We start from the raw sequence: 17,339 nt of genomic DNA on the forward strand, positions 1-17,339 counted from the left end.
CCCTATAAGTGGTTTTTCAGCCTGTGCTTAAAAAGCCTCCAGTGATGGGAAACTCATTACCTCCTGAGAGCCCAATGGCCCATTCAGATTTCTGGACAACTCTGATAGTGAGAAAGTTCTTCCTGTTTGCAGATCAAATCTGACCCTGTAGCTCCCAGTCTGTTTGATTAAAGCTATAAATCTACGGCACATGGGCTAACTCCACTCCCTTTCCGTGGTCTCTGTTCAGAAGGGCCACTGCTTACAGTTGCTCAAGTTGTTCACTGCACATTTCCAGGGTGTCATGAACCCACTGCAGATGTCTCTTACAACTTTCTGGCAGCCGGCAGTAAAGTCAAGGGTCCTTGAGTCTTCCGCACTTCTTTTTCTTCCACTGTGTCACCCCATAGCTCCTACAGCCCTGTATCTCTGAAAATCAGACCCAAGGATCCCCTTCAGCGGTGCCTGAGCAATTTGTGCTCAAGGCTGGGGAAGAGGCCACCTTTCCAGACCCTTGGTCTTGGCTCCTCCCTGGACTCCAAGTATGGGTGGTGGTGTGGCCGTCAGCTAGGGGATAACCCTGAAATATGCACCTTCGGAGGAACTAACTATGTGTCGTTGAATATCCTTCGTGTTGGGGAAAGACACAGATTTTCTTAAAACCCCACAAACCATGCCCACATACATTTCTCTTCAACTCCACAAATATCCTCTGAGCACCTGGGACAGAACGAAGACCTGGCCTTATCTTTCTGCCCATCCAGGGGTTTGCTGCTGGACAATATTGACTGTCAAACTGAATTTGGCCCAGTTACTGCCATCTTTGTGCCAAATAAATCCTTGATTCAAGGTTCAGATGTGGCCACAGTCTCCATGTGTTATCTGCCTGGCTATGGCGCTCTGTGGGTGACCAGCATAGATCTCTACCAGTGGGGATGTTGGCCTTTGGCCAAATGGAGTGGTGAGCAGAATTTTCCCCACTGGGGCTCAGAGCTGCAAAGGGAGACTCGAACCCAGAGCCAAAGGACCAGGAGTGCATGATGTGGAAGGGGTGGCCCTGCTTAGCCTGAGCACGCTGTGGGCACAAGGCCGAGGACACAGGAAAGGGAGAAAATGAGAGAGCGAGTCTGTGAGACAGAGAGAGCCTTTGTGAAGACACAGGATCCACCGGGTGGTGGATGCGTTGAGCCTGAGGAAGCAAACCATTTGGGCAGAGGGGACAGTGGCAGAGGTGCTGGTGGGAGGGTATCACCAGGGCAGGTCAGCCCGGAGGCCGCCCTCCCACAGAAAGAGGTGGAGCGGATGAGTGTGGCACAGGGCTGGCCTGCCTGGAACCAGGCATTTTTTCGTCTAGCCCTCACTTTGCCTCGGCCTTTCACCTCATCTCAGCCTCCAACTCGCTGTGTGGCCAGGAGTAAATTGCTTCCCCTCTCTAGGCCTCAGTTCTTTATAAAATCAAGGGTTTTAGCTACGTAGGCAGTATTTCCCTCGGGATCCTGAGGCTGAGCTCAGCGGTGTCCACAGGAAACTCAAAATTGTGTAAAGCATTGTGGGTGCACAAATTTTGAGGGCAAGTTCTCAAAGGTGCCTGTGACACCCTGGAACCTGAACCCTGAGGTCCCTCCAACACTTCCATACTTAGGCCTCCTTTTCACCAGCCCAGAACCAGCCTGGGATTGGTGGGAAGCCCCAGGGAGATCAGCACACTTACCTGGGTCCAAGCTTTCCAATAAAGACATCAGGGAGAACTGAAAAACAAAACAACACGGCAGATCAGCGTTGAGATGGAGCTCTGCCGGGCGCGCTCCTTAGCTGTTAGCCTGAGGAGATCGTATGGGGTGCAGGTGCACTGCGTGCTTTCTGATGGCTGTGGTTGGGATGGAGGTTGAAGGGAGGGGGGATGGGGTCTGTTTGAAGATAACACCCTCCACCACCACCACCTGTGCCCGCTGAGCACTGAAGCATTGTCCTTCTCCACAGCAGGGGGTCGTGTTGCTTGTCTGCACCTGTCCTTGCTTTGGAAACATGGCTGCCCAGGTACTGGCGTGCTCATCAGTTGCAGTCAGTTTCATCTGCTCCCTGCCTGATCACGCATTGCTGCATTTCATCCTTATAACAGCCCTATGAAGAGGCTTGCATCAGCCTTGTTTACAGATGAGAAAATTTGGACTCATAGCTGTGATAGGATTCAGAATTCATGCTGAAATCTAGGTGATTTCTTCAGGTGACAGTTCCTGGGGATTGGGGATGGACAGATGCTTAAAACTCTTCAGTGGCTTCCCGTTGTTCTTAGAATAAAATGCAAACACCTGCCATGACCTACAAACCTCCTCCCTTACTCCTCCCTCCCATTGCCCGTTACTAAGCTTCAGCCACACCTGGATTCAAAATGGCGCAAGATAAATTCCTCCCACCTCAGGGCCTTGGCAATTATTGTTGCCTCCACCTGGAAGCTCTCCTCTATGACCTTCGCTAGGTCTCAGTTTAAATGTCATCTTCCCTGAAATATCCCATCAATATGACATTTCCCTATCCCCATTGTTTTGTCACTGCACCCATTTATTCCCTCCATGATCCTTATTGCAGTGCATAGATATACATTTGTTTATTTGCACGTCACCTGTCTCTCACATCAGACTCTGTCCTCCAGAAAGGCAGGGATTTTGTCTGTTTTGTCATTGATGTATTACCTAATACCTAGCATAGAGCTTGGCACATGGCATTCCTCAAAAAGATTTGCTGAATAAATAAGTAATGATATAAATAGCTCCTTTAATATGCAGTACTTAACCCGAAAAAGAAAGTTTTACTCATTTAATACCTGGAGTATGCTCTTCCACTTTAATCAGGGGTCAGCAAATAAGGGCCCTTGGGCCAAGCCTAGGAGTTGTGTTTTTGCAAATAAAGTTTTATTGGAAAACAACCATGCCTGTTTGTTTATGGCTGCTTTTGTAGGGATAAAGTATAACCCCAAATATTTACTATCTGACATTTTACAAACAAAGTTTGCTGAACCCTGATTTAAAGAAATGAGAGTTCTACCACTAAACAGCTTTCCCTTTGGGTCTTGGCTGCCAGAAAGCTGAGATCAATGAGATACATCAAGCTAGGCAGTTTGGTGTATTCGCTCCTTCTACCCTCTGCAGAATTTCTAATTTTCTGTTTTACTGTAGGCTTACTTACATGATTTTGGGAAGTAGGTAGATGATAAGTTAGGAAAGAAAAATAAAAAGAAATAATGCATCCTGATATGTACTGAGGATGTACAATATCAACAGATAGTATTCTTGGCAAAAATAGTTAACCTGAATTTACTCATGAGGAATATGACAGATCCAAATTGTGAGATTCAAATTGCAGGGCATTCTACAAAACACCTAGCCTAGCCTCCAGAAAAATGTCAACACCATAAAAGACAAAAAAAGATGGGAGGACTGTATTTTTGGTAAAGAACGTGGCAATGAAATGCAGTGTGTGACTCTTAATTGGATTCCATTTAAAAACAATGGCAAAAAGGACATTGAGTGCTGTGGTTTGTGCTGACTTGGATATTTGTTCTCTCCAAACCTCATGCTGAAATTTGATCCCCAGTGTTGGAGGTGGGGCCTCAATGTTGGGGCATAGGGGTGGATCCATTACGAATGGATTAGTGCTCTCCCTCAGGGTAAGCAAGATTTCACTCTATTAGTTCCTAGGAGAGCTGGTTGTTAAAAAGAGCCTGGCACCTCCACCCCTCCCTCTTGCTTCCCCTCTTGTCATGTGATCTCTGCACACTGGCTCCCCTTTCCCTTCTGCCATGAGTGGCGGCAGCTTGAGGCCCTTGCCAAAAGCAGCTGCCTAATCCTGGACTTTCCAGCCCTCAGAAATCCAAGCCAAATAAACCTCTTTTAAAAAAAAAATATGTCACCTAGCCTCAGGTATTCCTTTGTAGCAACACAAAATGGACTAAGACACTGAAACAAGTGGGAAATTTGAATATAGATATATTAGACAATATTATTGTGTCAATGTTGACTTTCTTGAGAGTAAACAATGGTATTGTAGTTCTGTAGGAAAATGTACCTATTCTTAAGAGATGCTGGTCAGGCGTGGTGGCTCACGCCTGTAATCCCAGCACTTTGGGAGGCTGAGGCAGGCGGATCACGAGGTCAGGAGATCAAGACCATCCTGGCTCACAGTGAAACCCCATCTCCACTAAAAATACAAAAAATTAGCCGGACGTGGTGGCGGGCGCCTGTAGTCCCAGCTACTCGGGAGGCTGAGGCAGGAGAATGGTGTGAGCCCAGGAGGCAGAGCTTACAGTGAGCCGAGATCGCACCACTGCACTCCAGCCTGGGCTACAGAGCGAGACCTCGTCTAAGAAAAAAAAAAAAAGAGGGAGAGAGAGAGATGCATGGTGAAATATTTAGAGTGATGTCTGCAATTTACTAGCAAATGATTCAGCAAACAAACAAACAAAACAACTATACACACACGCAGGAGAATGAGAAGCACAGCAGCTATAACGACATGTTGACAATTGCGGCATCTTTCTGGATGAAGCATATTCATTGCATTATTCTTCCCACTTTTCTGTGGGTTTAAAAAATTACAAAATAACATGTTGGTGAGGGGAAAGGAATGCAAAAAAAGGAAGACAGGCCATTTGTTGTCTGGGACTGTGCCTCTGTCTAATGACTTCCTGGCTAACCACCTCCCCCGCACCCTGTTTCTGCAGGCGGTGAAATGGGACAGGTGTTCCGTCTGGGGCTGAGGGTGGGGGTTGGTAGTGGGGAGGCCTGGCAGAGGAGGGGCAGCTTAGGCCTTAGGGGTGCTTCTGGGCCTAGGGTGCTTGAACAAGGATTGCCAGAATTGGGTACCTCTGGGGTTGAGTGCCAGAGAGGTGCCATGAGGGGACCCTAATATGGTTTGGCTGTGTCCCCACCCAAATCTCATCTTGGATTGTAGCTCCCATAATTCCCATGTGTCATAGGAGGGACCATGTGGCAGGCAATTGAATCATGGGAGCGTGTTTTTCCCGTGCTGTTCCCGTGATAGTGATTAAGTCTCATGAGATCTGATGGTTTTACAACGCACAGTTCCCCTGCACACACTGTCTTGCCTGCCACCATGTAAGAAGTGTCTTTCACCTTCTGCTGTGATTGGGAGGCCTCCGCAGCCATGTGGAACTGTGAGTCTATTAAACCTCTTTTTCTTTATAAATTACCCAGTCTCGGGTATGTCTTTATAGCAGCATGAGAATGGACTAATACACTAAGACCTCAAGGACAAAGGTTACCCCTCCTTCAGTCTCACCCTCATCACCCCTAATCATCTGGGCCTTGGTCCTGGGCTTTGCTACTTGCCTTGCCTTTCTCAGGGCAGGGCCTGTCTGTCTGGACCTGTCTCCACCCAGTCCTGAGGAGATTCCCTACGAATTCTTCTCTTTGAGCTGAACAGGGTGGGCCATGTCCTAAGAAGTGGACAGAAGACTTTGAGGGACATCCTTCCTCGGGGTCCAGCACGGAAGGGCCCTCCAAGACCTATGCCTTGGCCAGCATTGCACATCCTGGCTCCAGCTGGAGCCTGAGGGTCAGCCGGGTGCCATGCTGCCTACAGCCAGCAGGTGGCAGACGTGCCCTTCCTAGGAGCTGGCTCTCGGAGGGAAACCAAACAAAAAGAAAGCCGAGACTTCCTGGGCTGGGCTCTCAGGGAGCCTGAAGCTGATGTGCAGCTTGGGCTGCCTGTCAGGGGGTCGCCGGAATCTGAAGCAAGTCACTCATTTTGTGACTCACAGTGTCCACCCACAGAGAGGGCCCGTGGTGCAATGTGGAAACTGGTAGCCCCAGCACCGGGCTGGATATTTGGGGACCATATGGGAAAGTCCAGGCTGATAGTGGATTACTTATGCCTATATCCGGATCCCTGAAACTAACCTGGATGATGGTAGGTGGGAAGGGTGGACACAGTATTTGCCTCCTTTCATTCCATCATTCCATTAACTCTTTCCCCAGAGACAAGGAAATGGTAGAAGAACCCTTAATCCTGGGACTTGCACATCCAAAGAGAAAGATCAATGGAAGAGTAGGAGGAAGAGATAACTAACAAGGAGAAAATTGTGATCTCAGTTCACATTCCTTTAGAGCTGACAATGTGCCATCAACGGTGCTAAATATTTTACGTGCATTTTGTCTTGGTTGTTGCAAACAATACTTCATAATTTAGATATTATGATTATGTCCATTTTTTTTTTTTTATTTTATCTATTTTTTTTTTTTTTTTGAGACGGAGTCTCGCTCTGTCGCCCAGGCTGGAGTGCAGTGGCGCAGTCTCGGCTCACTGCAAGCTCCGCCTCCCAGGTTCACGCCATTCTCCTGCGTCAGCCTCTCCGAGTAGCTGGGACTACAGGCGCCCGCCACCACGCCCGGCTAATTTTTTGTATTTTTCAGTAGAGACGGGGTTTCACCGTGGTCTCGATATCCCGACCTGGTGATCCGCCCGCCTCGGCCTCCCAAAGTGCTGGGATTACAAGCGTGAGCCACCGCACCCGGCCAATTATGTCCATTTTAGAGGTGAGAAAACTGAGGTTTTCAGATATTAAGTTGTCTAAAGTAACTTAACTAGGAAATGCTGGAGCCAGGACAGGAGAGCGTCAGTCTCATATCAGAGTCCTTGCTCTTGGTCACCATCGTCGTGAGGGACCAGGAAGCTGCCGCGTGTACACAGTAATAAAGCGAGGATGGAGGAGAAAGAAACAGAAAAGCTCGTTAACCTTAAGAGAGGCAGGTGTTGAGCTAGGTTCAAAATCAGGGGCACTGTTCTTGGAATGCTTTATAAAAAAGCTTATCTGTGGGCCGGGTGTGGTGGCTCACGCCTGTAATCCCAACACTTTGGGAGGCCAAGGTGGGCAGATCACTTGAGGCCAGGAGTTGGAGACCAGCTTGGCCAACATGGCAAAACCCCATCTCTACTAAAAATACAAAAATTAGCCAGGCGTGATGGTGGGAGCCTGTAATCCCAGCTACTCAGGTGGCTGAGGCACAAGAATCGCTTGAACCTGGGAAGTGGAGGTTGCAGTGAGCAGAGATCGTGCCACGGCACTCCAGCCTGGGTGAGAGAGTGAGACTCTGTCTAAAAAAAAAAAAAAAAAAAGAAAAAAAGCTTATCCAATCTGGCCTAGGCCTGGCAAGCCACAGAGAGGGCCTACTTGGCCCTAATGACAGATGGAGAAAGTACAAAAGTCAAATTGAGCCTCAGCCAGCCTACTGCGGTAAATACATCTTAACAAACATCTCCACCCAGATCAAAAGGCATGTAAGCCACTGCCCACTTCTCCCACCACATCCATTCCTAGTTTCAACAGGGCTAAAATAGCACATGGTCCCAGCTGAGCCATCTTCTCTTAAAGGGTGGACACTGCTGCTTCTGCACAGGGTAAGGTAGCTGCTTTGTAGTATATTTAGAAAGACCATTCTAGATCCAACTACCATTTCTTCTACTCCACACTTGGGCTTTCTCAATGGATCCCTGGCTCAGGACACTGACTTCAAGGTTAGGAGCAGGCCCTTAGCAATGTTAAACTCCCTAAACCACCAGAGTCTCAAAGTCTGGTGTCCTCCCAGGTTAAGGTTGGTTAGTGAGGAAGGCAGGGAGAGAAGGATGCCGTGTCTCTGAGTCTTACTGATTTACAGTGTAATCTCCTTGTGGGTGGGGTGCACATACATCAAATCTATTTTGTCCTATCTTTAATCCAGTGATTATTTCAACTAAGATTCTTCCTCTGCCTTCCAGAATTCCAAAACTTCTGGAAGACAAAACAAAAAGCCTAAAAGTCTGAGTTGATGTGTTCCAGAAATTCGTTGGTAGAAAATGTTCTCAGAGGGATTAGGAGGCAGTGACGGGGGAGATAGGGCCAGATTTGTCTTTTGGGGACAGAGGCTCAGCTCAGAATGAATTAAGAGCAGAGAAATCTTCTGCTTGCTGGGTAAAAGGTTGGGACCTTAATCACACCATCCCTTCCTCCTTGCATGTTCTACCCTATGCCTGGTGGTAGGCCACATGTTGCCAACCACCAGGGAGGGACTGCGTTACTCCCAAGGGCAGCTGGGGAGGAGAGACCTCTGCACCATGGCCATGGTTGAGGCTGCAACCACTGGACTGGAAGGTGGACAGGGACAAGTGTGCACAGTTCAGCAGGGCTAGTCCCCTTGCTGGGCAAAGAGCTCAAGGCCAGAGTGAGTAGTGGAGGTGGCAGAGGGCAGTGGCTGCCAGTGCCCAGACCAAATCCTGCCTCATGTTGTTCTCTTCTCTGGCTCCTGTTACAAAGATAAGCGATGTCATTTCAGCCTGAGTTGAAATCATCACTGGATTAAAGATAGGACAAAATAGACTAGACGTATACACTCCCCACCCCCAAGAAGATTACACTGCAAATCAGTAGTATTCAGAGACACGGGCTCCTTCTCACTCTGCCCCTCCTTGACTTTCTGTCTAACCAACTTTATCCTAGAAGACACCAAGATGAGCAGTTGTGCCAAGCCACTCAGTCCTTTTATTTGAAAATTGTGATAACATATACAGAACATCACATTTGTCATTCTGACCATTTGTAAGTGTACCATTCAGTGATACTAATTACATTCACAATGCTGTGTACCCATCACCACTCTCTAATCCCCAAACTTTTTCATCATCCCCAACATAGACTGTACTCATTGAACAGAAATGCCTCCTCCTTCTTCTCCCTCAGCCCTGATAATCTCTAGCCTACTTTCTGTCTGTGCATTTGGCAATTCTAAGTATCTCGTGGAAGCGGAATCCTACAATATTTGTCCTTCTGGGACTGCCTTTATTTCACTGTGCATCATGTTTCCAAGGTCTTCTAGGTAGCATGTATCAAACTTTCCTCCCTTTTTACAGCTAAATAGTATTCCACTGTCTCTATCTAAACACATGTTGTTTATGCATTCATCTCTTGATGGACATGGGTCATTTACACCTTTTGGCTATTGTGAATAATGCTGCCATGAACATTGATATACAGATTTCTGTTCAAGTCTCTGCTTTTGGTTCTTTCAGATATGTACTTAGATGTGGAATTACTGGGTCCTAGGGTGGTTCTATGTTTAACTTTGTCAGGGACCATCGTACTGTTTTCCACAGTGGCCACACCATTTTACATACCTACCAGTGAGGCCTGAGGGTTCCAATTACTCCACATTCTCACCCACACTTGTTATTCCCCATTCTCAAAAATGATAGCCATCCTAATAGGTATGAAGTGAGCCATCCTAATAGGTGTGAAGTGGTGCCACTCCGTCCCTTCTCAGGCAAACGAATCTTGCCCTTCTTGCTTTTGCACGGATTGCTCAATGCCGTCTCAAGACTGGCAGGTTCACTGAAGGTTTGCTTTCACCTGAAGCTCAGGGTAAGGGGGCAAAGGATCTCACGGGAAAATGTGGAAGCCAAAGGTGAAGGTGCTGGCCAGCAGTGTCCGTGGGTGGTTTCCTTCCTGGACACCTGGGTGAAGCTGTTCACCAGACCACAGTGATGAGCCAGGAGCCACTGTAGAGAGGAACTGGCTTAGACCCTTCATCTGCAGAGGAGGAAGCTGAGGCCCAGCATGGTGAAGTGGTTTGTGTAAGGACATGGATGCATTGGGGCAGGGGAGGGACTCAGGCTCAGGTCTCCCGGCTCTGACACCAATCACCTATGCCTGGCTCAGAGGGACTCTGTGCAGCTTCCCTGCTCTAAAGCCCAGAGCTGGCCACTCAGACCCTACCCAGCTAAGGGCTGAGCTGTAGCTTCCTGTGATGGTGGCAGGCAGAGATGGGACAGGGGCAATGGGCAGAAAGAGAAGAGTCCCATTTGTACATCCGGAGAATTTCCATTTTAAAGACATTGGTTATTAAACCTCAATGTGCATAAGAATTGTCTGGGGAACTTGATAAAAACACAGATCCCTGGAGCCCACCCACAGAGGTTGTGCGTCCATGGGTCTGAGGTGGGCGGGGAACACAACACACATCTTCCTCCAGTGCCCAGGCGACTCTGCCCTGGCCACACTTTGGTTATACCAAGCTCTCTTGGGTGTGAAGCTTCTGGCTGAGAAGACTCAGGGCCTATCTTTGCTCCTGTGCAAGTTGTTGAGTCTCTCTGTGCCTCAGTTTCCCCAATTATAAAAGTAAGACTTCCCTTTCCCAATTCCAGTGTTTTCTTCAAGGAACTGTGGCTGCTCAGGAGGCGTATGGCATTTGCAATGATTACTCTGCAGGTGAGACTTGGTGAGAAATATCTGTACAAATGGCTCATCCCAGGGACTTGGTGCAAACAGATGGTGGTGGAGGGGAGTTTGAAGGTTAGGGAGTGAGGCCATCCAAGACAAGGAGACTGGGTAAAAATTCTGCATATGATAATGCTCTTGGAAGCTCTTTTAAAAGGCAAGCGAAGGCTGGGCACGGTGGCTCACGCCTTTAATCCCAGCACTTTGGGAGGTCAGGGCGGGTGGATCACTTAAGGTCAGGAGTTTGAGACCAGCTTGGCCAACATGGTGAAACCCTGTCTTTACTAAGAATACAAAAATTAGCTAGGCATGGTGGCGGGTGCCTGTAATCTCAGCTACTCGGGAGGCTGAGTCAGGAGAATCGCTTTAACCTGGGAGGTGAAGTTTGCATTGAGCCAAGATCGCACCATTGCACTCCAGCCTGGGCAACAGAGTGAGACTTTATCTCAAAAAAATAGAAAAAAAGAATTAAGACAAGCAAGTGGACAAAACGAAAGCGCAGCTGAGCGTGGGGCTGCCTCATAAGCACAAGCCCCCACGTTTCCCTTTTTGGTCAGTCAGCCCCAGCAAATAGCCCAGGGCTTCAGGAAGGTAACTCCCCAGCTGGGCATCAGCACCACCTCTGCTGAAGCTGTGCTCACTCCTGCGCTTTCCATGGCATCAGATGTGAGCCACATCAGATGTGAGCCATTACCTGAGTTGATGAGGTGGTGCCTAGCCAGGACGTGAAATAACAGCATTAGAATAAAACAGAAACAGCGTGAGAAAGTCTTTCTTTTCTCAGGTTGACTGTCAAGCCTTCCAATCCCACCAGGGGGACGGACTGGGGGGTGCTGGTGTCTCTATCCTCTGCCTCCTGCTGATCTTTCCTCTAAGGAGGATAAAACTGCTTCAGGCTCAGAGCTTTAGCATGTCAACAGCAGCCAGCTAGAATTCAATGACATCACTTCGCTTTCTTTGTAGTAATGACAATTTCCTTTAGAACTAAATCAATTTAGGTAGAGAAAAGGTGAGTCTTTAACAAAAGTGTTAAGAAACTAATTTGGGCTTTGGCAGAATTTCTAAAGATGGCTTCATTCATGACCGAAGTTTTGAAAACACTGAACAAACTAGTTGGCTAGCCGGCAAGACTCCATCCTCGTGGTGTCAGAAAGCAAAGGGAAAGCAAAGCTTCAGGGCTACTGAGGGAACGTCCAGATGGGAGCAACTTTGTCTCCTGCTGGAAGCTGGAGTCTCAGGCTGCTGCCCATTTTGACACCTTTGATACCACACAAAACGGTCTTGTTTGTCTTTGGGCAGTGCCAGGCATGATGATCTCAACCACAGTGCTTGTGAGCATAGAACTTGGCGTTGGAGAGACCTTGAATCCCAGAGCTGTAACCTCCCGGAGGTGCCATCTTGGGTAGATGATTTAACTGCTCTATGCTTAGTTTCTTGTCTGTAAATGAGAATGACATTGGTCCCTACCTCGTAGGGTTTGGGAGAAGCTTAAATGAGATAATAAACATAAAGCATGCCTCATCTGGCATATGTAAAGACTTCATATGTGGTTGCTGCTACTATTAATTATTACAATTACTCTTACTACTACTGTTATTAATAGCCACTGTTGTCAGTGAGTTCGTTTTGTTTTCTCAGAGTGCCGGAAGAGCCGACTAAGGAGAACTTACTCAGCATCAACTTTTCCTGGAACTTGTTTGCGGGTCACAGGCATGGCGCACCAACTCCCTCCCCCATCCATTTTTCCTGGGATTGTTGCCAAGTCCTAAGCCAGGAAACCTTGTTATATTAATTACGAAGAAAAAGCATGTTTTATTTAAAATCCCGGCTGCCGAATATTCTGCCATGCTGTTTCTCTGTGACAGCAGAATTGCTCTTGCATTTAGGAAACTCTAATGAATTGAAAACATAAATATACCCGTGCCTATATACACGTGATTTCCTGCGACCTGATTTCCCTAAATATCAGTGTACGCCGCTAAAGGTAATGAGTTGCATTTGTGCTTCAGACCAGTTAAAAAAAAAATCTATGAGAATTTGCAGTGAAAATCAGTCCCTCCCCTTTCCCTAAGACCGTGTAGATGGCAGTAAGAGGGAGGAATGCCTCTTCAGTCTCTCCTAGGCCCGAAAGAGACTCTGGCATTCTGGAGGCTTTGAAAAGAGTGGCTCCCATCTTCCTGTCCAAGACCTTCTTTGGTCTTGGAGCCCATGCAGGTGTGGATGCTTGAATTAATCAGATGCTGAGCCTGGCCACTTGCCCATCTCAAACTGGCTCTGATAAGTCAATATCCACAGCATTTCTGAGCAATAACTAGGGAAGTGCACTAAGGCAGAATCAGGCAGACAATGCACATTGGTCAAGAGGAAGAGTTCTAGATAGTATGGGGGCCAGGCATGATGTCTCACACCTGTCATCTCAGCACTTTGAGAGGCCAAGGCTAGAGGATCACTTAAGGTCAGGAGTTTGATACCAGCTTTGTGGAGCATAGCAAAAACCAGTCTCTACAAAAAAAAAAAAAAAAAAAAAAAAAAAAAAGAATCAAAGAGAGAGAGAGGACTAGCAGGATCTGGGAAACTCAAGCTTGCTTGCTTTCTTGCTTTCTTTCTTTTCTTTCTTTCTTTTTTTTTTTAAACTTTTTTTGAGATGGAGTCTTGCTCTGTTGCCAAGGCAGGATGCAATGGCACCTTCTCTGCTCATTGCAATCTCCACCTCCTGGGCTCAAGTGATGCTTCTGCCTCAGCCTCCCAAGTAGCTGAGACTACAGACATGTACCACCACACCTGCTTAATTAAAAAAAAAATTTTTTTTTTGATAGAGACACGGTCTTGCTATGTTGCTAGTCTCAAACTCCTGGCCTCAAGCCATCCTCCCACCTTGGACTCCCAAAGTGCTAGAATTACAGGCATGAGCTACCACACCTGTCCTCAAACTTCATCTAATAACGACAGCAGTGGCTACCCCTCTTCGTGGTGCCAGCCAAGAATGTGAACCCAGTGCTACTCAAATGTCTCATTTTCAAGAAAAGCTGGGAATCTGTATCTTTATGGGAAATGTTCTGTGTTCCTATTTTCAAGTGTGGCCAAGCAATTAAAATAAAACTAAAATACTCTTCGAGTCAGTCTTCTACCCACCAAGTTAAACTTGAGCTGTGAGCAAAGTGTATTTCAAGCTGCCAATTTGCAACTTCTGACCTATGCAAACTTTTTTGTGGCTCTATACCTGGGAAGATTCTAGAGTTCTAGGGTTTTAAAAGCCCAGAAATGTAAACATTGTTTTAATTGAAAGCACCTTCTTTGCAGGGGAGAGGAGAAGGCTTTGTCTTTCTTCTTTCTAGGGATGGGCTGAGATAAGCAGGCAAGCTTGACAAACATTGTCCTCTGGTTTCTGGGCTTGGAGAGGCCAAATTCTATTATGGCTGAGCCCAGCTAGGCCCCAAATCACTCTAAGAATCCTAGCAAGAAGAGATTTCTAAGACAAGTCCATGCCTTATTTACAGTTAAGCAGGCCTCCTGTGATGAACGTGGAGTCAGACAGACCTGGCCCCAATCCTGGCTGGAAAGTTAGTTTAACATCTCTGGGTTTGCATCTCATCCATAAAACAGGGATAATGATATGAGGCTGTGATGGACAGGTGCTCAAAAATGATATGTTAGAAAAATCAAACCTCAAGTAGAACAGGAAGGCACAATGAATGATGCCCTGGAGTTCACAGCAATGATTTTTGACCCATATCTCTTGGACTAGTGGTTATCAGAATAAAAATCTCCATGACAGATGATCCCAAAGAACAGTCCTCATTTGCTACATGATCTGAATTCACGGGAGAGTACCTGGGTGTCTTTCCAATGAATAGTGACCACAGATCTTATAGCTGCCTTTCTTTGGCGTTTCAGAGACACGTGGAGTCAATCACACTCCACCCAGCAAACATGTGCCTGGTATAAGAGCCTCCTTTCCCTACAGGAAAAGCCATGCCCCGAAGCTGTACGAAACAAAGAAAGCTCATCCTCACCCAGGGCCCCAGACAGCAGACTGGCTACACGGAAACCAGTCTGTAGTCCAGAGCTCAGCTCTGCCACTCATCAGTTGTATGACTTGGGACGGGCCCAGTTTTCCAGCTTCGTTTCTGTAAAATGGGAGCATAGTAGGAATGACTTCTTGGGGTCCTTCCAGAGATGAACAAATTCATGGAAAGTTCAGGGGCTAGCACTCAGGACTCCTCATTAAATGGTAGCAGTTAGTTATGACTTTTAGCTGTGTGGGGCTGGAGAGGCCACCCAGCCCAGCTGGCTATGTGGCTTCTTTACCCCCCATGACACCCCAAACTCTCCAAAGCATCTGAACGACTTGGCCACTTTCCCCTGATGTCTGTGTGCCAGCCTGTGGAACACAAGCTGCCTTCCCGACCACCTGTCTGGCACACATCTGGGGTAAGAAAGCATTCCAAAGCCCCGAATCCTCTCTTTGGAATTGACTAAGCTCATTGCCTGAAGGCTAACTCTTATATTTTCTCTTTTATCCATTATTGACTTATAATTTCATTGCTAACCCTAAAAATTCACTGGGGTTTGCAAAAAAGGGATTTTTCGGGACCATTATCCTTTTGTGAACTTCAAACAGACTGTGTCAACGTTTCTCCTTGCCTGCAAAGTTTAGGATCTAATTCTTTCCGACTGGTACGTTCTCTGGGCCCTGCGTGGGCCTCTGATGATTTCTCCTGCCTTTCTGTAGACCTGTGGTATTTCTGCTGTGTCTCGGCCTCAGACACCCAACAAGCCATCAAATGATGTAGGAGCTTGACAACAATTTGTAATTACAGCCACCACACACACACAAGTCACGATTTGAAAAGAAAACCCTTTCAGAAGTGAGTCACTTGGCAACTTAATACAGAGCTAAGATAGGTGTCTGAGCACAGTTGGCGGAAAAGAAAGGAGAAGCTATTGTTTTAAAAACATGCTAATCAGAAAACCTGTAACTTAATCTGCTTCCTTCAGGAAATGCTCTACGGAGTGAAATGGGGAACAAAATGCAAAGGTACTTAATAAGATAGAGAGGTTATGACTGTTATTTTAGTTCTCATCCTCTGCCCACTTTCTACCACCCCTCCCCAACAAGGCGGAGCATTCTCTGATTTTTATGGAGAAGTTGTGTTCATTCTTGACATTTTAAGGGAGTAGAGTTCACATTTATTTGCAAGCCACATACATGACCTCATTTAATTGTGGCCCTCCCCAAATCTATGAGAGGTTAGCAATCGACTTGCAGAAGACAACACTGAGGCTCAGAGAGATTATGTTCCTTGCCCAACGTTCCACAGCTGGAATGTGGCAAAGCTGAGATTCAAACCCTGGCTCCAAAGCCCACATTCGTGCCTCAGACCACAAACAGCACGGAACTCCAAGGAGACTCCATTTCTGTGCAAGGCCCTCTTTCACATGCCCACAGAGATCCATCTGACACTCTTGGGCCACGGCATGCAGAAGGAACTAACATCTTGACAAGTCATCTGCTCTGTAAGGTCCTGAGTCCCCCATTCAAGACTCTCTGACGGGACTTCCCTTCCCTGCTCACTGCAACCTCCCTTGGGCCTCTGCTCACCCTCTCTGCCTCATCCGCTGCTGTCACGGGAAAAAGGAGACAAAGTATAAACACAAAGCTTCTCCCCAAATCCAAACTATTTATGCAGACCCACTGCCAGGATCATTTGCAGTCAGCAGGCTTCCCCTCTAAGGCCATAGCACGTTGGTTCTTACCCTAGTGTCAGCCCCAAATCACTGGAAAACTGTGTGTGTCAGCACCAATAGATGGGTATATTTTCCTGGGGAGAGAGTTTATAGCTTTCCATGGCTTCTCAAAGGGGTCTATGAGATCCATGACATCTTACAATCCACGCCCTGGGGCACATTTTCTTGCCCCAGTCTCCTTTGCTGGAATGCATTCATGGAGGCTCCGCTCCAAGATGGCTCAAGGCAGACACCTGTTCCCATGGGAGTGGCTGCTCAGAAGAAACCAAGCCACAGGCCTGCATTGGTTCTTGTAGTTAGAACATCTCCAACTTGGCAACTCCAGCCTGTCACTCTAAAGTTTCTCATCACTCCCAGCCTAGCTTGGTCCTCCTAGTAAACTTTAGAGTCTCTCAACTACAGATATTAGAAAAGAACACTTACCCCACAGGCTGTCTTTCCCACCAGAGCCATTAACAGCAGAACATGGAGATCAGACATCCTGGCAAACATCTTTGCAGTTTAAGGACTTGTGTTTTGCTCTCAATAAAATTTCTTTTGTTGTCTATGCCTTTAGGGGGGAAAATGTCAGTCTCCAAGGATTCAGGAACAAATGAAGAGGATGCAAATTATTAACTAGGCATCAAATACTGTTTAATGTTTAATGTTTTGCAAACCAACTATCTTGATTAAACAAATGGCAACTTTGGGGCTGGGCTGAGTCATGAGGTGGTTTCTCTTCTGGGGATAAACTCTCCAAAGAAAGTAGCTGACATAGCCCCCTGGCTCCACGGTGCACATGGCAGCTGCTCGGTGTTCCGAGCAGAAAGCCTGACAGCGTAACTAGCACCCCAGCCTCAGGATAAAAGATCAGGTGAAGCCTGTGCCACAGGACTCTGCCAGTGCTGATTTGTATAGAATGTTAATAGACTTCTGGTTCATCAAATCTCAAACAGAATTAAGGCATGGATGGGCTCCTAATAACATCACATTTTATATTCATGAGACATAAATTAAAGGATGCAAAACTGCTATTGACAAACATTGATTCTGGGCCCTTTGAAGTGTTGCCCACAGTTGCTTGTTGGCTTCAAAAGTTTTCTTTTAAACCTCATTACGTAAGGATTTTACTTTTTAATTATTTTTTCCCCTTTCGTTGGAGTCTTTCTTTGATCAAGCGCAGGAAACAAAAACATGGTGTTCGTATTTCAGGACAATTGTTTCCTATGTTCCTTATTTAGCTATGCTGGTCGCAGGTAGAGTTCTACTAAGCAGCAATTACCTATTAAGTGTGGGTTCTTGTGGACACAATTGATTTCTTTAATAGGCATGATCTTAATCTCCTGTAAACAACTATGCCTGGGTTCCAGGA

At 46.8% G+C, this 17,339-nt stretch overlaps 1 protein-coding gene across 1 annotated transcript in view; it reads right to left on the reverse strand.

The window, feature by feature from the left end:
• HABP2 (hyaluronan binding protein 2) overlaps positions 1 to 16,549 on the reverse strand; it is a 37,008-nt gene extending 20,459 nt beyond the window's left edge. Inside the window, exons 1-2 of the mRNA XM_055248788.2 lie at positions 16,412 to 16,549; positions 1,691 to 1,727 (exon numbers count right to left, since the gene is read on the reverse strand). Coding sequence (XP_055104763.1) covers positions 1,691 to 1,727; positions 16,412 to 16,480 — 106 coding nt within the window. The 5' untranslated portion in view covers positions 16,481 to 16,549. The remainder of the gene's footprint in view (positions 1 to 1,690; positions 1,728 to 16,411) is intronic.
• Between the last annotated feature and the right edge of the window lie 790 nt (positions 16,550 to 17,339).

Source organism: Symphalangus syndactylus, chromosome 2, assembly GCF_028878055.3.
Source record: "Symphalangus syndactylus isolate Jambi chromosome 2, NHGRI_mSymSyn1-v2.1_pri, whole genome shotgun sequence".
In the NCBI taxonomy this organism is placed as follows: domain Eukaryota; kingdom Metazoa; phylum Chordata; class Mammalia; order Primates; family Hylobatidae; genus Symphalangus; species Symphalangus syndactylus.